The sequence below is a fragment of the Piliocolobus tephrosceles genome, chromosome 18 (assembly GCF_002776525.5).
Source record: "Piliocolobus tephrosceles isolate RC106 chromosome 18, ASM277652v3, whole genome shotgun sequence".
NCBI classification, from domain to species: domain Eukaryota; kingdom Metazoa; phylum Chordata; class Mammalia; order Primates; family Cercopithecidae; genus Piliocolobus; species Piliocolobus tephrosceles.
The window spans coordinates 67,745,072-67,770,325 of NC_045451.1; the positions used below are offsets into that span (position 1 = coordinate 67,745,072).

Here is a 25,254-nt window from a genome sequence, read left to right on the forward strand (position 1 = left end):
CGCCACTGCACTCCAGCCTGAGCAACAAGTGAAACTCCATCTCAAAAAAAAAAAAAAAAAAAAAAATATATTTAATATGTTGCCTGACACTCTTTTTTTTTGTTGTTTTTTTGTTTTTGTTTTTTTTGAGACGAGTCTCGCTCTGTCGCCCAGGTTGGCATACAGCGGTGCCATCTCGGCTCACTGCAAGCTCTGCCTCCCAGGTTCACGCCATTCTCCTGCCTCAGCCTCTCAGGTAGCTGGGACTTCAGGCGCCCGCCACCACGCCCGGCTAATTTTTTGTATTTTTAGTAGAGACGGGGTTTCACCGTGTTAGCCAGGATGGTCTCGATCTCCCGACCTCGTGATCTGCCCGCCTCGGCCTTCCAAAGTGCTGGGATTACAGGCGTGAGCCACCGTGCCCGGCCCCCAGGCACTCTTTATGAATGCGTGGACTCAGAACATGTACACTGTGTGTCATGACATAACGATATAACAAAAAAGAGAGAAAATCTTCACAAATAATGGAAGGCCCAAACACAACCTGGAGGCTGCAGCAAGAGTGCTGGACACGGGACATGGGAAGGTCGAGGGCAGAGGAAACGTGCTGGTATTCGCCTCCTTCGTGATTTAGGCCAGGCTGGCCACCTGTTTTCCTGGGGTGGGGGCCTTAACGCTGAAGTCCCACAGGAGGCCCCATTCACTGGCGCCCTTCAGGGACTTGCTCTGTGAACCCATAGCTGGACCGTGCAGACTCTACTGCTAATTCCCCAGCACATCCTTCTCTACTGACCCCATCAAACACAAGACACCCCCTCCCCTTGACCCTCCATCGGAACATCCACCTCCCTGGCACGTCCGTTCAATCCAACTTTTGCATAGTGTCTTCCTGGCCCCTTGTCTGCTACAACTGTTCTCCCAAAAGTCTCCAGGGGTCTCCCAGGCACCAAATTCAGGGAGTAGACTTCGGTCCCCCTCTTACCCCGTGGCTCTGTGGAAGGGACCCTGTGACCTCCCTCTCCCTTTTGCATTGCCCTCTTACTGAGGTATTTGGGGTGCCCACTTTTCAGCCCTCCTTGTTTCTCGTGTCTCCCCTCTGTGTTTCACTTAAAGCTGCCTCTTTCTCTGGGGAATATTTAAAGTTCAATGCAAGTATGATCAATACAAACTATAGATGAAAATTTTAAAAATCATATTCACTGTATGTGTCTGTCAGTCTGTGCCTGTCACATTCAGTATTTCTTTGTACTTTCATCACAAACCAAGGAGGGAGGTGAAATAAAAATAATGTTCTCTATTTTTGGTGTGAAATCTACAAAATCTACAATTTGGAAAGATTAGATAACTTTCCATAGGTCACACAGCTATTACTAGTTCTCTCTCTGCAGTAATAATTATTATGGTGACTCTTTTTTTTTTCAGACAGGGCCTCACCCTGTCACCCAGGCTGGAGTGCAGTGGCACAATCTCGGTTCACTGCCACCTCCGCCTCCCAGGCTTAAGTGATTCTCCCACTTCAGCCTCCCGAGTAGCTGGGATTACAGGCACTCACCACCACACCCAGCTGATTTTTGCATTTTGATTAGAAACGGGGTTTTGCCATGTTGGCCAGGCTGGTCTCGAACTCCTGACCTCAGGTGGTCCACTGGCCTCGGCCTCCCAAAGTGCTGAGATTACAGGTGTGAACGACCACGCTCGGCCTATTATAGTAATTCTTAATTAAAATAGTATTTATGTTATAGATAGTACTAATTTAAAATAGTATTATTTTAGGCCAATTACTGAATAGCCAGGTACTTTATATATATTTTAATTCTCAGGAGTAGCTCACAATATAAAAATTATACTCATTTATCTTATTTAATGTAAGATTTCTTTAATATTAGAGTTCTGTGAGGTTTCTCACCATCCTCATCTCCCCCAGCGCCTACTCTACCTGGACGGCCTGTCTACACCTCCAGCTGCAGCCGCTGAAGGTGAACCTGATGATCAGTTTCTCCTCCTACCAAGTTTCAAGTGAGTCAGAGTTACGGGCGAGTAAACAGATAAATACCGGGTTGAACCACAGGCACTTGCTTTAGAGAAGGTGAATCACATACAACACCGGCACTTTCACCTGGTTTAACCTAACAGACTATTATCTAAGTATGGGGGGCCCTATGGGAAGTCCATGGAGGAAAGCCTGTTACAGAAACAGAAGGATTGCTCGTGAGATACGCAGAAACCGTTCACAGGACTTTGTCTCATCGAAACCAGAGGATGCAAGCAGGGGATGAGAAAGCGAGAGAGGGATAAAAGCTGTGAAGTGCTGAGAAACCAGAGAGAGCCTGGACAGCCAGCATCAGCCCCACCAGCCCAGGCCCAGACCCAGACCCCAGCTGCTCTAACTGTCCTTCCTCCACCTTCCAATCTGTCACCAACACCTATTTTATGTCTTCTCTTTTACCTCCATGGCAAAGGCCCTATCTGAAGCCCTCATCAGCAAGATTCATTTCCAGTCTCGTCTCCTAACCCAGCACCCCGGCAGCCAGTCTCTCCTCAACGCTGGCAGCAGGGCGCTATTCAAACACACAGCTCCAATCACACCCTGGTGAGTCCCAGGACATTGAGGACGAAGTGACCGCAGCACCTCAACACTGCACACAAGACCCCGCCGACGGGGCTGCTTCCCACCTGTCAGCCCGAGACCTTCCCTCCCTGTCTCTGTCTTTTCCATTCTGGTCACTCTCTCCAGCCTCTACCTCGGGCAGGGCCTGCCCGCTTGCCTGGGCCCGTCTTCCCACGCTGGTCACTCTTCTTGGGGTTCCTCTTCCCATCCTTCAAGTCTCAGATGAACAGCACTCCCTTCAGGAGGCAGCCCTGGCCACCCGGGGCTGATGGGCCTGCCCGTCCTCTGTGCCTTCAAGTGCACTCCCAGACAGTCATTCATCGCCTTCACCTTCAGAGTCCTGTCCTCTGGCCGCCAACCACACGTGTCTACCAAATGCTGGAGATGTGGCCGATGCAACCGAAGAACCAAACCTCTGAGTTTAAATTTAAATACTGAAGCGGTTTTGTCAATGTGGATGCCAATATTAAAGAAAATAATTTTTGGTACAGGATGGAAAAATTTTAAATATGTTTGAACTACCTTTTCAACTGTAAATTTTCTGTAATCTGCATGTAGATCAAGTATTTCTGATGAAAATTTAGCCCACTGAGCTGGGCTATAAAATATACACTCAATTTTGACGACTCAGTACTAAAAAAGAAAGTAAATATTGCTTTAATACTCTTAAAACCTGATCACATGACAAAATGCTAATTTTTTATATATCAGCTCAGGTAAAATATATTATTAAAATACATTTCACCTACTTCTTTTTACTATTGAAAAATGTGGCTACTAAAAAATTTTAAATTACATGTGTGGTTTACATTATATTTCTATTGGACAGCAGTGGTGTGAAAATATAATAAAAATGATTGCTTTATTACTAGTAATTATAATAGCTACAATTTATTTCATGTCTAGAACTGTAAATGTTATCGCACTGACTTCTCAGAAAGGCCTTAATATACACATATAATTATGTCCATTTTATGAATAACAAAATAGTGGCTCAGAGAGGCTAACAAATTAGCCCAATGTCACACAGTTGGTCCTGGAATCAAAGTCACATTAGTCAGACTCCAATGCCTGGATCTGCAGGTATGTTTCTTCCCCATACCATCATCATGTGTAGCTTCCCAGTAGATTTGAACTACAATTTCCCAACTACCTGTCACAGTTCTTAGGATAGTGTCTGGGAAATACCAGACACTTAATAAACAAAGAATGAACGGAGGAACGAATCACCAAGGCTTGCAGTAATGATGAAAAGAAATGACATGAAAACGATAAAAACATTCTGTAAACTGTGAAGCATTGTAGAAATCCTGTTATCATAATTATCCTGGTATGATAGCCAGTCAAGGTGGCCACCTGCTGGAGACCAGCCTGATTGGCCCAGGGCTATAAAACATTTCCAATCTCTCCATGTGTGGCTGGGAAAGTACGTTTTCTGTATAGCTGGCGCCCTCTTGTGTCCCCACATTGTAATACCATAGTATGACTTCGGCATTTATATGAAATACTCAAAATAATTTATAATTGCCAGTTTTGTTCTTTTACTCCTTCAAAATCTGAGGGCTGAATCATCCCTCCGGCCAGGTCGTCTGCTGTATAGGAGAATCTAGTTTTCTCCATGATCCGTAATTTCAAGACTCAAATTCAGCAGAGGGACACAGGGGTCGGGTAGTTTCGGCACAGAGGACTAAGATGCACCACACGGTGCTTTACGTAGTTTCTGGGGTTACAGTCTTGCCATTTTCCACCCTTCATCTTGGAGTCTCATCTGCCTCATGCAGCCCCTGAAGCATCTCCCTTATGAATGTGACAGGCTCTGAGCTTCCCCACTTTTCATTTCAGTCACTGGGAGCAGAGCCAGAACTCTCTCAGGTCACGCTGGCCGCTCGAGTGGCAGGCTGCATCTTTCCAGGCCACTGACCCTATGCGTTGTGACTAACCAAGCTCAGATAGGGCAGCCAGGGAAGAACCGGGTCGTGGGTCTATGTTTGATCGGAGACCCAGCATTAATGCAAGTAACCCCTCAGGAGAGTGTGACCTCCTAGGCTGGGTCCTGGGTGACCCATGTGACTTCCTACGGCGATAAGCAGCCGACCTGACTTCACGCTCGCGCACTCACCACGGCAGTTCTTGGCTGTCACAGCGTCCCCGTAGAAGCTTTCAGCACACCTTTCACAGTGGGCGCCGTCTGTGTTCCCCAGGCACTTCAGGCACTCCCCGGTGACCGAGTCACAGTGACCAGCCTCCGAGGGGTCCACGTTGCCGCTGCAGTCACAGGGAACACAAGATTCGCCAGGCACTGTTGGGTTTCCATAGTAACCATCTGCACATCTGTGTCAAAGATGGAAAGCGGGATCAGACAAATGCAATTACTTAAGGCCTGACCGCACTGTCCAGGGGCTCCCTGAGCGGCCGGTAAATCAGACTGACTCTGTTCCCTGAGATTTACTGTGAAAGGGATGCGACTCCACACTTGGGCATTCCCAGATCTCCTTCACCTGTCATGATGAAGGGGGAGAGCGTCCAAAATGAGGCATAAATCCAGTGGACGTGCAACCGTGTCCAGAGCCAACTCCGACCCACCCCTGACCACTCCAGATGCCACACAGCCTCCTACAGGCTCGGCCAGAGCTGGGCACTGAGGCGCACACATGGGTAAAACAGCACTGGCTTTCAGAAGCCAGAAGACAGCTACTAAACCAAACCACCTGTCATCTGCAGAAGAGCCGGGAGCAATGGAATATTCAAATGTGTGAACCGCAGATACCCACTCCTTGCTGCTTCCTATTGCTTTTGTTGTTGTTGTTGTTTTGAGACGGAGTCTCACTCTGTCTCCCAGGCTAGAGTGCAATGGTGCAACCTCCACTCACTGCAACCTCCACCTCCCAGGTTTAACTGATTCTCCTGCCTCAGCCTCCAAAGTAGCTAGGATTACAGGCACCTGCCATCATGCCCAGCCTTTTTTTTTTTTTTTTTTTTTTTTTTTGTATTTTTGTAGAGACGGGGTGTTACCATGTTGGTCAGGCTGGTCTCGAACTTCTAACCTCAGGTGATCCGCCTGCCTCGGCCTCCCAAAATGCTGGCATTACATGTGTGGGCCACCACGCCCGGCCTATTGTTCTTGATGAGAACTCACATTAGCCAGGAAAAGAGTACTGTTCTTTAAAAATTCCCAGCAAGGTTTAACATTAATTTTAAAACATGAAATATTGATTTTTCTCAGTGATTCTATGAAATAACAATTATGCATCAAAACTCCAAAACCACACTTAACTATGCATTTAAAAACAAACACATAGAATTTATATTCAATTTTGAAAATGTGAACACAGCATTTTGAAGCCAGTGGATGCAGAGTACCTCTCACACCAAGCTCCTGAGTATCCTGGGGCACACTGGTCGCAGACCACCTCATCCCCATCATTGAGGTGGCAGGTGGGGCTGAAACTGTCAGAACAGAAATGAACAAAATTTTCCAATGGATGAAGTCGAATTTCTAAATATTTAAAATGCTTAATTTCTACCACTCCTGTGCTTACAGACTGTCAGTGAGATCTCCTTAGCTCAGAACCCAGGGCCTCTGGTCAGCCAGCCCACCCTGTGAGCCTCAACCCCTCATCGACTCTTGGTCCCATGATCCAGGCACTGACACTCGCGCCTCACTCCCTGCTCTCTACTCCTCTTGTTCTCAGCCCACAGTGCGCCAACTTCTCCCGCTGTCTGCCTGGGTTAACCCAACTCAGCCCCAGTGCCCAACTCAGCTGACACTTCCTCCAGGAGGCCTACTCGGGTGCTCCTAGGATGCCGGGTTCCCCACCTTGGGTTCCCTGGCACTGACTTCCCACGTCAGAGCCCTGCCCATACCAGGGCAAAAGTGAGCTCGCTCAAACACAAAGTGGTCAGGAGGCTCTCGCACCTCTCCAGGGACCCGCTGCTAACTAATACCCCTTCCAACCCTATTCCTAAACCTTGAGGAGCTGCACAGGGTGGATGACAGTAAATACCCCCAATTTCATCGCGAGTAACCCTGACTGCATCCTTTTTATATCCTGGAATTTCAAATAAAAATCCCTGGGGGAATTCTTTGAGAGTGGGTGGAGGAAGAGTTCTAGAAAGGTTAAACCAGCGAGAGACAGAGGCTTTTAAGCTGCTGGCCTGTGGGATGCGCTTGCCCCAGCGTGACTACAAGGCCTTGCCTGGTACATCTCCTTCCACCTCCCTCCATGCCTTCTGTTCCATGGCCTGCTGCAATTCCTCAAATGGGCGATGCCTGTTCCCGCTGCCACGCCATGGCACGCCCAGCTCCATCTGCCTAGAACGCCTGTCTGTGCTGCCTGTGGAATTCCTTCTCCTGCAAGTCTGAGAGAAGAGCTTCCTGCACCACCTAGGTAGGCTGGACACCGCTCTCCCTCCACCCCACCAGCCGGTGGACAGGTCTCACTACACTCACGACCACACTGCGTCCCCTGGGGCCCACGGCCAGGTGAGAACAGCTTGCTATTCAGAACACCTGCCGTAAGACCCAGGACGCAGTAGGCACTGCATAAACATCTGTTGAATCAATGAATGGATTTAGACTATTCTTGTTTAGGCTCATACGTACGTATTTTGGTCATTAGATCAAAAACTCCCTAAGTCAAGGGACAATGTTTTATTTCTCTCCGTATCCCTCTACCTCCTAGCCCACTGGTGAGTAGACAATATATACTTGTGAAACAAATGATGACCAAGAGGAACCAAGAGGGAAAACGGCGTGCAGAGGTCCTCGCTGGCACACACCTTTTCTTGCTTGCTTTAATACACCAAAGTTTGGTTTAGAAGAAAATAACCCACTCCTCTGTCTTTAATCCAAATCAATTGTCACTGGCAAAATTCACACACTTATTACACACAAAGGCTTGCCCTGAAGACATTAGTACACTTCTGGGTGGGAATCCTGGCCATGCCAGCAGGAAATGCTGATGAGGTCCGAGGCTTACTTGTTGGAGGCTATGGTGAGAGGGCAGGCGCAGGGCTGGCAGTCCCCAGGAGTCCCTCGGGAAGGCTCCCCGTAGAAGCCGGGCAAGCACTGTTCACAGTGGTCGCCGGTGGTGTTGTGCGCACATGCCTAGGGACATGCACCAGAAGAATCGGCTCAGGTTGTCTTAAAGGATTTTCAGATTTATCTATAAGCAACTTGAAGTCCAAGAGGAAAAAAAAAGACAAAATGCTAAAACCAGTCACAAAACCCTGAGCTATATGAGGAAGGCCTCCTGTTTTCAGATTAGTATCAGCAAGTGTAGTTTGTATAAATGAGAAACCTGAGAGCTTTCTGTCTGACTGATGAGCACAGACAAGGGCAGAAGCTTTTGCAAACATGACAGCAAGTGCTGCTTTGGCCAGAACCCTCTGACTCCTACCTCTAAGGGGAATTCTGATGAAGAGTGGGATATGCACGTGCTCTCACAGTGTCCTCCTCCAACTGTTTTTCAGTTGCAAAAGGAAAGAATCGTCCATATATAGTGGAAAAATTGACCGACACCTCGCCTGTGTAATCAGAATTAACATCACCAGTGAGGGCCAGAGAGACACTGGGACTCCCATTGGCAGTGCTCTGGGAGACTCATCCTTGACAAAGTATTCTGGCCTGAAATAATCCATGAGAAACAAAAGAAGGGCCCAGAACCAAGGACATTCTATTTTTTTTTTTTTTAAATGATTATATTCGGCTGAGCGTGATGGCTCATGCCTGTAATCCCAGCACTTTGGGAGGCCAAGGCGGGTGGATCACGAGGTTAGGAGATCGACACCATCCTGGCTAACATGGTGAAACTCCGTCTCTACTAAAAATACAAAAAATTAGTGGGCGCCTATAATCCCAGCTACTCAGGAGGCTGAGGCAGGAGAATGGCGTGAACCTGGGAGGTGGAGCTTGCAGTCAGCCGAGATTGCACCACTGCCTGGGCAACAGAGCGAGACTCTGTCTCAAAAAAAAAAAAGATTATATTCTTCAAAATGCCAATAGCATAAAATACAAAGAAAGGTAGTAGAAGCATTTCCTATTAAAAGCCTAAGAAGACATGACGATAAAATTCAACATCTGATCCTAGATGGGGGAAAACAAAAACTTTACTTACAGAATAAAGAAAAACTAAATTCTAATTCTAGAGCCAGTAAGCCATCCTGGGCATCATTCTGAGATCTTCTCCCTGGGTCTGGTAATTAATTTTCCCTAACTTTGTGGCTAGTCAATCGGTTTTGGAAAAAGCATGACCATTTCCCTGCCAGGTGACCAGGGTACAGCTGGTTACCATCTGCAGTCACTCCACCTCTGAGGATCAAACCCACGAGACCCCAGAGTGTGGCCTGGCTTCAGGGCATAGGGCCTAGAAGAATTCCTGATTGAAGTTAAAAAACAAGTCCTGCCCCATGCCTGCCCCAACGTTCATTCTCAAGATTAACTACCTATTTCTTAAGCCCTGTTTCAACTCATATTGCACAAAAGAAGTACCTGTTTGATGAATTTATCCCAACTAACTATAAAGCATGGTATATAAGTAGGTGTGATTATACTTTATTCTTCTTCTTATGGTATATTATGTAATATCATGATTAAAAAAAAAATACTAGCATTGTCTGTGGCCTCAGCTGATTGGAGGGTTGAGGCGGGAGGACCATTTGAGCCCAGAAGGTCCAGGGCTGCAGTAAGCACTCCAGCTTGGAGTAAGACCTTGTCTCATATAAATAAATAAATAAATAAATAAATAAATAAATAAATAAATAAATAAATAAATATCAGCACTGTCATCTCAAAGATCCTATCCTTTGTATTTAGTAAGTAGACATTTTCTACCTTTCTATTGCTTTACAGTCTCAGCAAATAAAAACAATTACTTTATATTGTTCTAATAAAAAAGAACTGTAATGAAATTGTATATCCCTTTTCTACTATTACCAAAGTAACTTTGTTCAAAAAAAAAAAAAACAACAACAACAACAACAAGAAACATTTCATAACATGAGCTTAAATCTGTAAATTTTCTTTGGGGTCTGTGAGGCCAGGGTTATTCCGTGGAGGAAGCACTCAAAAAACAAAAATTCACTTGTACACAGCAAATGGTTCTGAAGTGAGTAGGACAGGGCACCTGAGCTTCAGTGAGAGACTCACAATGCAAACGCCGTGAACGTCGCACTCAGCTGCATGGCCGCGGCATTCACAGGGCTGACAAATTCCTCCGAAGAGTATTCCATCCACGCGGTAATAGCCAGAGAGGCACGACTGCAAGAGAAGGGAAAGTCATCCTCCCTCCACCACGTTACAAACGAGAAACTGCTCAGTTGCCCACGAGTACAGAACTGTCTTTCTTTTTTCTCAAACATCCTAACTAAGGTATCATTTACATGCTACACAATTCACTCATTTCAACTGTATAATTCAATACTTTTAGTAAAAAACTTACTGAGCTGTGCAACCATCACATAATCCAGTTCCTTATTTCTTTTTAAAGGTAGAAACATACACACAAAAACGTAATGGTTGTGCAACGAGTCTTATGGCCTATTTTTGTTATGGTATTAACATCAATACATTTGTCCAAGTAATTTCAAAATATTTTTAGCAACAGATTACTTTCATTGAGGATTGCAAGTGCATTTTCATATATTTCACATATAAGGTAGAGCCCACCAAAGTAAAATACCCAGGGGCCATAAAAGGTCTCAAAATAGGGCTGGCTTGTATAAAGCCACCCAGGTCACATGCTGGTGATTTGTAAATGTTCAAATATGATCAAGTTCCATCCTCCTTAGAAACAGTCAGTGGCATGGGTATTGCAAGTTTCCTGTTGACTAAGGCAGGAGGGCAGCACTATGTCAGAATATTGTCCAGTGCTTCAGCCCAATCCTGGTGGAGGAATCTGATTTTTTTAAACAATGTGACTTCTAATATTTCTATTGCCCAAAAAAGACTGAGCCAAACATCGGGTTGCTAAAGCTAAAATTCAAATGTGTGCCATGACACCCCCTTCAGTGCACTGTTTTCCCCTTAGGAAGGAACGAAAGGAAAAAGGCAGGAAGAGAGAAGCGTCACCTCACAGGAGGTCCCTGTGTAGCCTTGCGGACATTCACAGTGCTCCACATCGGCGGCCACCGCCAGGTCGATGGCATTAGGGCTGGCTATGTCCAGAGAGACGGACTCCAACCTGCAGACAGACAGATTGTTATGTGACTCACACGCTCGCAAATACACCTCACATCTCAGCGAAGACGGGCTCCTAAAAGATTTAAATCCGGCCGGGCGCGGTGGCTCACACCTGTAATCCCAGCACTTTGGGAGGCCGAGGCGGGTGGATCACGAGGTCAGGAGATCGTGACCATCCTGGCTAACAGGGTGAAACCCCATCTCTACTAAGAATACAAAAATTCAGCTGGCGTCGTGGCGGGCGCCTGTAGTCCCAGCTACTCAGGAGGCTGAGGCAGGAGAATCTGTTGAACCTGAGAGGCAGGGCTTGCAGTGAGCTGAGATAGTGCCACTGCACTCCAGCCTGGGTGACAGAGGGAGACTCCATCTCAAAAAACAAACAAACAAACAAACAAACAAAAACCTTTAAATCCAGTAAAAGAGTGATGTGATTTTGTAAATAACTAAAGGTCTTTCACAACAGTACATTCTCTGGGAGCCATCATTATTCCCTGGAAATGCCTTCAATGTTTGGTACAAAGTCGTGCTGTTGCCCATAGACCACTGTGGGAAACGTCTGGTGTTGCCTATTTGGAGTTGAAGCACCCCAGAAAAATTAATCCATTCAATGATCACAAATAGAAAGATTATCCTTAAATGTGTCACGCTATGTTTGTATTAGGTGCATACAACATTTTTGTTGTGGTTGTTGTTGTTGTTGAGACAAAGTCTCGCTGTGCTGCCCCAGCTTGAGTGCAGTGGCACGACCTCAGCTCACTGCAACCTCCACCTCCTGGGTTCAAATGATTCTCATGCCTCAGCCTGCTGAATAGCTGGGACTCCAGGCATGCACCACCACGCCTGGCTAATTTTTGCATTTTTAGTAGAGATGGGGTTTCACCACGTTGGGCCAGGCTGGTCTCAAATTCCTGACCTCGTACGATCCACCTGCCTTGGCCTCCCTAAGTGCTGGGATTACAGGCGTGAGCCACCACGCCCAGCCTAGCTGTATACAACTTTGATGCTTGGCACGACATTGCCAGAAATTGTCCTCCTCAAAGTAATAAAATGACCAACGATGGATACATTCACTTAAATGGACTGAGTAAAAGCTAAGACGGTTAACATTAGGCTGGTGAGAACCAGGTGCAACATGGTCCAGACAATCGCTAACTCATCATGCGTTTCCCAGAAACCCTCTTTGAAAGTTTCTCATCCTAATGCCAAGTCTGTCTTCTACTGGATACAGCTGATGTGGACAACTGTTCTTATGTTTTCAATAAAATTACATTTGTAAACTTAGTTTTTAAGCCTACCAGTTCCTTTAGCTGTGTGCTTAATATAATGAATGTAAAATATGTTGAACTTTAAATATATATTAATAAATGAAGATAAAATTGGAGTACCTTCACCATAAGTTTTTCCTCCATTTCCAATACATACCTGTAAAGAGCCATTTTTGCAGAATTGTAGTTGGCTCTGATCAAAAGATGTGTCACATTGGCAAGGACAGTCATCAGCTGGTCACGATCGATCTGCCTTTTGCTGTGAAAATCTCGGAAGTTTTCGGGCACAAGTCTAACCACATTTAGGTACTCTTCATAAGGCTGCAATGACAGACCCTCAGCCTGTGTGCTTAAAGTGAGTCTGCTTCCCTGACATTTAAAAACAAGAGAAAATACATTCGTCATTGAATTTAATGATAAAATAAAAAATTAAATTAAATTTTGTATTCAGCAACGTAGTTTTTCATTCGTGCCTAGCTTCTTGTGGCAAACATGTAATGTTGCCTACAGCTCTTGGCCCAGAATTATCAAGAGAAAAGGTGTTTCATTGTATTCTTTTTAGAGGGGTTCCGGTAATAAAGTGAAAGGCTGTGTCCTTTGCTGGGATCTTGGAAAAGAAAGAAAGTCATGCAGCTGCCCACAGTTTTTATCAAAGCAACCCATCTGACACCTCTAATCTTTAACTAAAGTACAGAGGTAGAAAAAGTGTATAAACATAGCTCCAGCTTTTCATCAAATTGCTGTTAACCAAAGTGATTTACCGTGTACGGTCTGCAATTGTTCGGGCTGGAGATGGAGGTGCAGATAGCTCCAGAAGAAAGGACACAAGAGACAAGAACCTGGAGCAGTTTCTGCCCAAACGTGCCCTGGACCCTGGGACATTACCACTTGGGGAGCCCTCCTGACTGAGCTGGATTTTTCTGTGGAGACCGAGGAGGTGGGGATAGGAACAGAGGCTGAGGACAAGAATGGCAACACGTCTATTGTCCTCAGACTGCCAAGTACTGCCTAATCCATTCGTCTGAGACGCAAAGTGGCACAGGGAAGAAGAGACTTAAAAGAGAAGATCCAAGGTCAGAGCAAAATTTTTTTTCCTTTTTTTTAATAATTTTTTTTTTTTTTTTTTTAAAGAGATAGGCTGTGTCTCTGTCACCCAGGTTAGAGTTCAGCAGTGCAATCACAGCTCACTGTAACCTTGAACTCCTGGGCTCAAGCCGTCCTCCTGCCTCAGCCTCCCGAGTACCTGGGATTACAGGCACATGCCATGGTGCCTGGCTAATAATTTTTGAGAGATGGGGTCTCACTATGTTACCTAGACTGGTCTGAAACCCCTGGCCTCAAACAATCCTCCTGTCTCAGCTTCCCAAAGCACTTACATTACAAGCATGAACCACCAAGCCCCGCTTCCTTTTTAAATGTGAAAAGATGGGTACACTGGCGATGAAGAGAAGAGCGGCAGGTACTGTTCTGAGGCAACTCCAGAAATGGGCTCAAAGACAGATTCTCACACTCACCATCTCAGCAGTCCCCGCCCAAGTCCAGGGTCTGCTGAATGGCCACCTGGCCACCAGCTTCTTGCTGGGGTGGCCTCACCTAGTCACTTTCAGTCATAAACTATCAGCCCACTAAGCCCTAAGCTCTATAGCAGAATCAAAGCAAAAACAATCACCTTAATGATGACGTCAGCGTGCGACATGAGGTGACTGTCTACTGCCTCTACTGGAATGTCGTAAGACACCGTGTATTTCAGGAATCCACCAAATGCAGTCAGCTGAAATGTTTAAGTGAGAGTGAACACGAAAGGAGAAAACAATCGCAGCAACAACCAAGTAAGAGGAAGTGGCCACTGGGATCCACCTGCAAACAGCTAGGCTGCAACTATCCCCTTGGCCATGACAGACAAGGAAATTCACACTAAAGGCAGTGAAAGGGAAGTGTATGTAGAAACACTTTGGTTAATCAGTATCACCAAAATGCAGCACATTGTTTGAAAGCACAGACAAAAAATGTACTCTTTGTTAGAGACCGCAAGGCAAATTACTATAAACTTTTGTTAATCACACAATAGATATTTACTTCATTTAAGTAATTCAAGGGATGGGGAGTTTGACCCATGTCTACAATATCCACATTTTCATTTCAGCATCCTCCTCGTAGGACAATAAAGGACAGGTCTGATTTGCTAGTTAGAGAAAGGACTAAAGGTGTTTCTTCTGATGAGATGTCCTTCAATACAAAATAAAGATTTTCTTTCTGATGGGTATGTGACAGCAATATATTGTTCAGAACTCAACTCTGTACCATAAATTTGGAGAAGTGATATCAAGTTAAAAAAATCATTGAACTCTGTTGATAAAATCATATAAATAGAGCACATGTTCTAGGATTAGAATTTGATGGAAAAAAACAATAATTTTCAAAAATAAATACTCCTTAAAAATATACAAAACAAGCTTTAAAATGAAAATATAACCATCAAATTAAATAGAAGCATACCAACCTACAACACTACACTAGCATGCCCGTATGCCATTACTTTAAAACAAACAAACAAAAAAGCCCTGGGAAGGTAAGCAGGGAGCTGTAATAATGGAGACGGATTCTCGGGAATAAATTTTCATATCAATCAGAATCTGGAGAGACATGGCAAAACGGGGGAGGGGGAATGGGAACACATCATTGCAAGGAAGGCTCAAGCCTACAAACCAGTCTCCACATTGCAGAATCACCAGTTTGCATTTTCTTGAAATATAACAAAAGCAGAAAGTATTCTATCTGTTCCTAAATGTGAGCTTCAGATGAGCACAGCCTGCCATGGGACTCAAAGTGAGGGAGCAGCACAGCAGTCCCATTGCTGGAACCTTCCCTGAGTTGTTTCATGTACGCCAGGCCCTCCACAAAGCCACAGAGGCGTTCAGCTGAGCCTACGGCAAACTAAACAAAGCGGGAATGTGATGAACCCTTCATAAACAAGCGATCCAGGGACCCGGAAAGTTTCTCTCAGAGAAGGGGATGAGACTTCAGCAAACACATTGCTCAGGAACCAGACCAGAAGAGCAGAAGTTCTTATTTGAATAATACAACATAAAGTCTAACAAGGCTAGAAAACCTTCTTCGTATCATCAGATGCAAGTACAGGCTATGAAATGCTGTCCGACACTCAGGTGCCCTGTGAGACTACTTAAAATGCAGGCCGCGCAAGTTCTTTCTCAGTGTTCCCCGAGCTCCTCGTCTGAGACACTGCTGCCTGCAGGGACATACGCACCTTATTTCCAAGGTAGGCCTCGGGGGCCGCCCAGTAGTACTTGGGAGCCAGCGTCTGCATGACCGCAGTGTTGTTGATGCTGACCTGGTGGCGCCCGCCCAGTGCATCTTGCTGAGACGGAATCCTCCTGGGACTGATCAGGTCGGTGACCAGCCACCCGGACATAGTGCTTACCTTAAAAACAAATTCAAGAGTTTTGAAGCATGAAATAGAACTTGCCTTAGACTTCCCCCAGTGCAGCAGTAATGTGTTCACAATGACGAGATGGGCCAGAAAGCTCCTCTTGGGATGGTATTAACATAACACCCGTGGCTGCGGAACCTCACGGCCCTTGACCCTTCCACTTGTAAAGGACCAGGAAGATCCGAGAACAAGACTCACTACCCCAAATCCAGATCCAGTATAAGCAAATAAATGAGTAAAACCATAAAGGCCATGGATATAGACTTCAGATTTAAAACAACAAAAGAACATCATAAATGCATTCAGCAAAATGTCTCTTGCTAGCTCTGACTCCCTCTTCTTCGTTGCCCCCTGCTTTTTACCCAAATGCTGAAAAATGTACAAAGATAACCTCTAGATCTTATATTCCCAGCGTGTCACCTACATAGAGGTGATGGTACTCCCCCCAGCGCGGTGGCCACGGCAGTCACCGGTGGGTAAGTCCCTACCGAGCAGCTCCTCCCTTGCCTGCAGCCATCACACCATCTCCACCTCTTCTAGCCACGCCTGGACACCCCTGTTGAACCCATCACCCCAGAACTCCCGGTTCCTGAAACAACGTGGCCTGCATTCATAAACCCTGCACCACGTGCCGCTGTTCCCACCCTTGCCACTGGAGGGCCTCCAACTCCTTCGCCTCTTTGAGCTGGAAAATTCCCATGGTCCCATGGCCGGCTGAGCTCCCAGGCCTGAGAGCAGCAGGGGACAAGGGGGCAGCTGACCTCTCCCCACCCAATCCATTTCCCCACAGAAGAAATTGAAACATGACGTGTTATCTAGTGCCACATCATCCTGTTTTTTCTATAGAGAAATGTGTGTGGGAGCAAGCATGGGACCTATAAAGAAACTTGAGGAGCAGAGGGCTGCCTTGGACCCACGTCAGTGTCACTGCAAAGGGATGAGAGTGGTGTCACGGGGAAGTCATCCTCATTTCCTCCTCACACAGCTCGTGCCAACTTGTGCAATACGACCTGCTCATGAAATCCCGCCTCGTAGTAGATGGCGCCTCCCACCTGACCAACAGGCCAAGAGAGGCTGCTGCAGACATCGGAAACGCCAAAGCAGAAGCACTCGGAGCAGCCCTGGGGGTTTTTTTCTTTCAGGTTATAGAATCCTGGCTTGCAGCGATCGCAGGCTTTCCCCTCCACATTTTCCTGTAAGTTAGGGCAAAAGATTACCTTTGAAACCAAAGTGTCCAGAGAGAATAAAATGGCATTAACCAGACAGGTGTTCGGCGATCCACAGAGACAGGAAAATAAACGTCCAAAGTAAAGGTGAGGCCTCATAAAGTCAATATTTCCAGAATAGAGATTTTGAAATATATATAATTTGATTTTGTAGTCAAGAACAAGGCTGGAGATCTTAGAAGTTGGTCATTCTATTTAAATTGTTTTGTTTTAAATCTTTCATTTTTTACTGATCTTTCTAGCAGTTCAAAATCTGAAGACAGCTACAGAATCTTCTGTCTTATTCATAAATGCTCAAGATTATTTCCAGTCGTATATAACATGTGCCTAAGACTGCACAGGTGGGAATAAGCACACAGGTACAATAGAATATCCTATGAATTATGAAGAAATTGTTATTAATATTGTAAGGCCAAATAAAAACCCTCACTGACACCACATTAATGCACTTCTCGTGACTATTCAACTCCTTTTTAAGAGAAACTCAAAATAGCATATCTGCCTTTAACTGGTGTTCTTGGAAATGTAATGTTAACCCGGTTCTCCTCCAAATACAAAGCTGGAAAAGAATATCACAGAACTCAGGTAGGGGTCAATAGCATCTCTTTTCCAACTACTCAACTCAGCCTTTATTGGTTGAACATAGTCGTAAAAATACACAAGCAAATGGATACAGCTCTGTTCCAATAAAACTTTATTCACAAAAACAGGCAGTGTGTCGGATTAGGCCCACGAGCCACAGTTTACCAAGTGCTGGTTTAAAGAAAGAAAACAGAGATGAGGCCCACAGAAGGAGGTGGGAATATAAAGGTATGCAGTGCGTGGTGTCCTCTAAGAAGTCACAGAAATGCCTCTGGAATATATAACCATTACCAGAGGTACAAAGAAAGCAAGCCAGATGCCTACGTAAGTCCAAACATATATAATACAGCCAACTCGGTGTGGCTTGGAGAGAAGGGGCAAGGGGAGTTCTGCTTAAATCTTATCACTTTGCTCAAGAACTGATCATTGGAGCCAATGGAAAACACTCCTTTTCCAGAGAAGCTCAAAGGAAGTTCAGGGCTATCTCTGACTTCCCCACTTACCTTACAAACACAGGGCCCTGTGCAGGGCTCGTCACTGGCGCTGCCCACTGGGTTGCACCCACAGGAGACACAGGCCGGGTAATCCTTATAGCCAAGCTGGCAGCGATCACATTTTTCTCCTGCATAGCCTTCCTTACACGGGCACTGACCCGGCCTCTTCCCTAGAAAGACAACAATGGCAATGACCCAACACGAAGGCAAAAGAGGTTTAAAGCAGGGGTTGGCAAACATTTTCTGTAAAGGGTCAGAGGGTGTCTATTTTAGGCTTTTTGGCCTCAGAGAATCATCTGCAGCTGCTCAGCTTGGCCGTTATCATTTGAAGACAGTCGTAGAGAATACACAGGCAAATGGCTACATCTCTGTTCCAATAAAACTATATTCAAAAGGACAGACAGTGTGCTGGATTTGGCCCACGGGCCATAGTTTGCCAATTCCTTATTTAAAGAAAGAAAACAGAGATGAAATCCACAGAGGGAGCTGAGAATATAAAATGGTAGAGTGACTTTGGAAAACTCTTTGGCACTTCTTCAAAATGTTAAGCACAGAGTTACCGTAAGATCCAGCAATTGCACTCCTAAGTAAACACTCAACAAAATGAAAACATACATCCACAAAACGCTTGTACATGAGTGTCCCTAGTAGCATTATTTATAATAGCCCCAAAGTAGAAACAATTCAAATGTTCATCAACTGATGAATGGATATATAAAACTTGATATGTCCATACTACGAAATATTATTTGGCAATAAAAAGCGATGAAATACTGATACATGCTACGACACGGATGATCCTGAAAAAGGGTCATTATACTAAATGAAAGAAGCCAGTCACCAAAAACCAACATATATGGTTCCATTTCTATGTAATGTTCAGAATAGGTAAATTTACAAAGAAAAAGCTAATTAAAGATTGCCAGGGGCTGGGAGGAGGGGCTGGAGGAAAGTAGGAAGTAACAGCTCGTTTGTAAGGGGCTTCTTTATGGGGTGATGAAAATGTTCGACTCTTAGATTGTGGTGATGGTTGCACCAATACACCAAAACAATGAATTGTAGACTTCAAATGGGAGAACCGTATCGTTGTAAATTATAAAACTGTAAAAAATAAAAAGCACAGATGCAAGTGGCAGAGAGCAGTAGCAGCAAGCACTATCTTTGCTTTTAATGTCAGCTCTGAAACCTTCAGGCTGTGTGATCTCGGACACGTTTCTTGACTACTCTGAGCTACAGTTTCCTTGCCTGTAAAGTGGGTTAAGTAATCTCTATCTGCTATGGTTGAAAAGTTTAAATGATATATATTTTTAAATGAACTCAATTGATGGTAAATGTCACCACCACTATCACCATCATCATCTTCATTATCATCATCATCATCCCCGCACCAGTTGCACGTCAGAATCAATTCGGTTGGGTAATTTACCCTCCCCATTGCTGGGGGGCCCATCCATCCCTGCTGGTCAACAGGCACTTTAACTGCCAGGGGCTGAGAACTTGATGGGGTCACAGGAGTCTCTGAACAGATGCAACCTATTCAGGAGACCCCGGTATTTGCAAGTCAATTTGCCAGTTTTTGAAACGGAAAGAAAGAACTCTGGCATTTACCAAGTTAACAGGAGGACGTGCTTGCTCTGTGAGATGATGTATGCAAAAGCCCTCCGAATGTCTTCTAAAAGCTAAGCAGAGCAATTGCTATTCACTGTGTTACACACATGGCTTTAAAATGAGCCTTATTTCTTCTTTCATCAAATGCTCAATTATCTGCTCAAACGCCATTTCGTCACCCCAACATTGTCACCTCATTAGCCCATCTCCCTCCATTCATGAGTCCTAATTTTGCTTTATGTCCATGACGCTACCTTTCGACCTGGCATTACATTACCCATGTACTTGTTTGTTTAGTGTTTTTGAGAACAAGGACTTCGACTGCCTTGTTAAGTACGTATTCCCAGGTCCTCAAAAACTGCCTGAGACATAGTAGGTGCTTGATACATACTTGGTGAACAAAAGAATCAATAAAGAATCATGTTACCAACTGGCTATATCATGGTAATAGTTCCAGTATGTGCACAACTTCCACACACACACAACATCAACTACAAGCACAAAAGTGAATCAAGTGCTTACCATTGCGTAAGTCAGAATGAAGGTCATCCTTAATACAGACAGAACTGAGGGACCCCACAGGGTCACAGTCGCAGGGGCGGCAAGGCTCATCCTCATAAGGAGACACCTGAAAGGCAGAGGTTGCCCTGGATTCTCTTACTAGAAGTAACAGCAATGTTGGCAATAGTATCAATAAGAAGGTACTGGCTTTTTACTCAAGATGGGACTATTACGATGATTTTGTGCATGGGGGTGGGAGTCAGGTTTCAGGAAGATAAGGTGATCTCAAGCCAGGAAGCCTAAACATCTTTTTGACGGTGACAGTAGTTAGTGCCATTAGCAAAGTGGCATCTTTTTCCATTATCCCTGCTATCCAGCCCCCTTCGCTCTGCTGTCTCTCAGAGCCACGTTATAACCAGACCACCACAGGGACCCATGTAAGAACTACATATCGAGTCAATTAAAGATTGGCTGAACACGGCCGGGCATGGTGGCTCATGCCTGTAATCCCAGGACTTTGGGAGGCCAAGGCAGGCAGATCGCGAGGTCAAGAGATTGAGACCATCCTGGCCAACATGGTGAAACCCTGTCTCTACTAAAAATACAAAAATTAGCTGGGTGTGGTGGCGCACACCTATAATCCCAGCTACTCAGGAGGCTGAGGCAGGAGAATCACTTGAACCCGGGAAGCGGAAGTTGCAGTGAGCCGAGATCACGCCACTGCACTCCAGCCTAGCGACAGAGCGAGACTCTGTCTCAAAAAATAAAAATAAAAAAGATTGGCTGAGCACCTCCTACAGTCAAGAGACAGCTGCTTTAGTTATGGCTGAATTTTCACATCTGTAGTTAGTATTACGACCCAGGATTACATAGCTAATGGGCCCCTAAATTCAAGTTAAATAACAATGACTGACATCCTATTTTGAGCAAGAAAAGCAGGACAGATAGAGTAGGAAATATATATATATAAACACTACTAGCGTAACAAGGACATAAATGAAACATTACAAAAGTCTCCAATACAGAGGTTAAGACTTGACAAAGTCTCTTTTCTCCCTGGGGAAGATGACGATCAGCAATGGCAAAGAAATACTCTTACTTTGTGTGGTCTGTAATGTCCATCAATACAGGTCTCACAGTTGATCCCCATGGTGTTCTGCAAGCAGTTTGTGCAAACCCCTCCTCCTCTGAACTGTCCAGCAGTATTCAAACTTTTCTTCTGCTTCGCAACACTTTCATCATAGTAACAGTCTTTGGCTTTATTGTGACAATTACATGCTAGGAGAATATTTTAACATCTCAGTTCATTTATGTAGCATGCCTTATACAAAGAAAACTCTCAACCTCCCTAAGTAAGTTCTATGACTTTAGATTAAATTAAAATCCTAGAATAAGTAATGTTAATAAGATATGGGCAGTATTATGGAAGACAATTGGGAAGAGCTATTAATATCAAAATAATAAATGCACGCACCCATTTGACCCAGGAAAGCATCTCCTGGGGTTACATTTTGCAGAAGTATTTGCCCACTTGAGAAGGACCTAAACAGGGTTAATCACTGCATAACTGTTTGTGTGGACAACAGACTAACAACCATCAAAATAACCATCGATAGGTGGTTGTTTAATAAATTATACTACATTTGTATAACAGAATTCTGTGCAACTGTTTTTAAAAACAGCATTTCTAATTGCTAATACGGAAAGAATTTCACGATACATTGTTAAATATAAAAAGTGATGTGGGCCGTGCACCGTGGCTCATGCCTGTAATCCCAGCACTGTGGGAGGCCGAGGTGGGCGGATCACGAGGTCAGGAGATGGAGACCATCCTGGTTAACACAGTGAAACCCATCTCTACTAAAAATCCAAAAATTTAGCCAGGTGTGGTGGCGGATGCCTGTAGTCCCAGCTACTCAGGAGGCTGAGGCAGGAGAATGGCATGAAGCATGAACCCGAAAGGCAGAGGTTGCAGTGAGCTGAGATCGCGCCACTACACTCCAGCCTGGGCGACACAGCAAGCAAGACTCTGTCTCAAAAAAGAAAAAAAAAAAAAAAAAGCAACGTATACAATGGCATGCATAGTACATTGTCTTCTGCATAAGAACTGTATTGGCTGGAGGGATATGTTAACGTATGCTTTATATGCATAACAATTTTAGGAAGGACATACTAGAAAATAATAAAAAGTGCAAAGGAAGGAGATGAAGTGGAAGTCATGCTTTTACTACGTACTTTTACATATTGTTAGATGTAGGACTCTTGTCAATATATTGCCTATTTAAAACTTAAATCCAAATCAATATGGAATATACAACCTGGCAGATCCCAGGGTAAAAAAACAAAAGCAAAAACTAAAATAAAATTAATACAGAATAATAAACTATATGGGAAGGGGGACTTGTAGATAAAACAGCAAACCCATAAAGCTACATTTAGGCCACAATAGTAAAAATTTTAAGATACTCTGCAGCTTTGGAAACTACTCAAATTTCTAAGAAAACAAGTTACTCGCTAACTATAAAAGTTGTTAAGACACCATAAACTTAGACATATTAAGAGGAAAAGTGCACTGACCTTCAGATTCTAAGTATACTGACCTTCACATGTATTGCCAGAGGACACGGTTCCAGGCCTCCAGGGCCGCTGATGGTACCCAGGACAGCACCTGTTACAGCTCTCCCCGCAAGTATTATGCTCACACTGACACTGCAGTTTCTATACATTAATGAAGCCAAAACTGGATCAGAAAATGTATCTGCTTATTTTTCTTAATTTCATGACAAAAAGAACCTATCTGTCAAATATGTGGCAAGACCTCACAACAGAGGATATATGAATATCATCAAAGCAAGCTGGCATTTAATTTTTAGATGCCAATATATACAAATAACCTGGTTACAAACAGAAGTAAAGAGGAAGAAAGCAAAACCAGAATACGACTTAGCTAATAAAAGCTTTTTTAAAAAAGATGCATGGACATTAACGGTTTAGAAGCTCCTGTTAATAATTTTCTTAGTGTTCATCTATATATTTTTCGGCATCGATAATAGAATAGTCCTACTCAAGACGTAAAGAATTACAAAGATTAGAAGAAAATAAGAAGTAACTTCACATAAGTGTTTTAAAAGGGAAGATGTCAGGACCAGCCTGGCCAACATGGTGAAACCCCCTCTCTACTAAAAATACAAAAAATTAGCTGGGGATGGTGGCACATGCCTCTAATCCCAGCTACTCGGGAGGCTGAGTCAAGAGAATCCCTTGAACCTGGGAGATGGAGGTTGAAGTGAGCCGAGACTGTGCCACTGCACTCCAGCGTGGACAACAAGAGCGAAACTCTGTCTCAAAATAAACAAATAAATAAATAAATAAAAATTTTTAAAAATAAAAGGAGAAGATGCCATATTATTCATTTAATGTAATGCTAAAACAGATAAACTTTTAAATCTTTCTCTAAATTTTTTTACTGAGAAAGAGTCTCGCTCTGTCACCCAGGCTGGAGTGCAGCAGCATGATCTCGGCTCACTGCAACCTCCGCCTCCCGAGTTCAAGCGATTCTCCTGCCTCAACCTGTCGAGTAGCTGGGACTACAGGTGCACACCACCATGCCCCACTAATTTTTGTATTTTCAGTAAAGATGGGGTTTTTCCATGTTGGCCAGACCGGTCTCAAATTCCTAGCCTCAAGTGATCCACCCGCCTCTTCCTCCCAAAGTGCTGGCATTATAGGTGTGAGCCACCATGCCCCTTTTAAATCTTGATTTAGTACCAACAAAATGGAATGGGAGAAAATAGGAAGAGAAAACCCTTCTTTAAAAAAAATGTAAACATAATTTATAATTGCACATGTTTTTTGTTTGACTTTCTTATAGAGAGAAGGGCTTCAAAATTAATAAGGCCCCTGAACTGTACACTTTCAAATGGTAAATTTTATGTTAGGGATATTTTATCACATAAAAAAATCATTGTAAGAACTTAATCAGAAACATATCCTCCAAAGCAAAATGAAATTGTTTAAAAATGATACCAGTTAAACCTCTGAAAATCTGTTTTTTGCAGCATAATTTTATACCTTTCATGTTTGTTTTGAATAAAAAAGAGTAATGCAAATATTATAGGTACAATTTCTTTTTTGAAGTTTTAGTGAAATGTAAAATACTACAACTCACCTTTGTAGTTTCATCCCATGGACAGCTACTAGCATGACCATAGCAGATACACATGCCCCCAACAGAAATGTCCTTTATTGAATAATAATACTAAGGAAAAAGAAAGTCATGAACAAAAATTAAAACGTAGATTTCAGTGAAATGAAAATGTTGGCACACCAACAAATATCTCATGTGGTTTAAGAGTTTTTATTGGCAATCTAAAATATAATTACATGTACATTCAAAAATTATATTTCATGCACAAAGAATCCTGTGCTCAATTAAAATAAATTAGGCTCAAATTAGTTCATCAGAACCCAAAGAAGTCTAAAAGAATTCCCCAACTTGGCTGCATCTTAAACCAAGTCAGTATTCTTTCAAAACTCATTATTGAAAATCCTTAAAAAATTGGTAAATTGAATACAGCACTCTCTAGAAAAGATCATGAACAACTAAGAGTTACCTTAGAATGCAAAGTTAGTCTACCACACAAAAATCAAGAAATGTCAATCACATTAACAGAACAAAGTGCTTTCCTCTGAAGAAATGCACTCACCACTTCTCTATGTTTTTACATGTTAGTGTTAATAGACTTCTTTTTACATTTCATTTTCCGTTATTCATTGCTAGTGACTAAAAATGTGATTCATTTTTGTTTATTGATTTTGTATATTGCAACATTGCTAAATTCACTTTTTATTTCTGGTAGTTAGTTGCTTTGTAGCAACTAACTATAACATAATAACAGTTTAGTCTTCCTATGTGTGCCGTTTTTTTTTTTTTTTTTTTTTTTTTAGGCGTCTCAGTGGTCTGTCATCCAGACTGGAGTGCGGTGGCGTGATCTCGGCTCTGCAACCTCCACCTCCCGGGTTCAAGCTATTCTCCTGCCTCAGTCTCCTGAGTAGCTGGGATTACAGGCATGCGCCACCACGCCCGGCTAATTTTTGTATTTTTAGTAGAGACGGGGTTTCACCATGTTAGCCAGAATTGTCTTGATCTCCTGACCTCGTGATCCACCCGCCTAGGCCTCCCAAAGTGCTGGGATTATAGGCATGAGCCACCGCGCCTGGCCTTCTTTTTTCATTATTGAACATTATTGAGCATTATTGAACAAGACCTTTTCAAATAAACAATAAAACTCTGCCAAGGGGAATTAAAGAAGATTTAGATAAGTGAAAAGTTATAGCAGGTTCACAGATTGGATGACTCAACAT

At 43.8% G+C, this 25,254-nt stretch overlaps 1 protein-coding gene across 1 annotated transcript in view; it reads right to left on the reverse strand.

The window, feature by feature from the left end:
• Positions 1–25,254, reverse strand: part of LAMA1 (laminin subunit alpha 1) — a 165,620-nt gene that overhangs the window by 75,769 nt on the left and 64,597 nt on the right. The window contains exons 6-19 of the mRNA XM_026456029.2: positions 24,059–24,148; positions 22,491–22,608; positions 20,990–21,168; positions 19,912–20,017; positions 17,791–17,951; positions 16,532–16,672; positions 15,297–15,470; positions 13,701–13,802; positions 12,189–12,400; positions 10,656–10,767; positions 9,735–9,845; positions 7,567–7,694; positions 5,948–6,034; positions 4,707–4,918 (exon numbers count right to left, since the gene is read on the reverse strand). Coding sequence (XP_026311814.1) covers positions 4,707–4,918; positions 5,948–6,034; positions 7,567–7,694; positions 9,735–9,845; positions 10,656–10,767; positions 12,189–12,400; positions 13,701–13,802; positions 15,297–15,470; positions 16,532–16,672; positions 17,791–17,951; positions 19,912–20,017; positions 20,990–21,168; positions 22,491–22,608; positions 24,059–24,148 — 1,933 coding nt within the window. The remainder of the gene's footprint in view (positions 1–4,706; positions 4,919–5,947; positions 6,035–7,566; positions 7,695–9,734; positions 9,846–10,655; positions 10,768–12,188; positions 12,401–13,700; positions 13,803–15,296; positions 15,471–16,531; positions 16,673–17,790; positions 17,952–19,911; positions 20,018–20,989; positions 21,169–22,490; positions 22,609–24,058; positions 24,149–25,254) is intronic.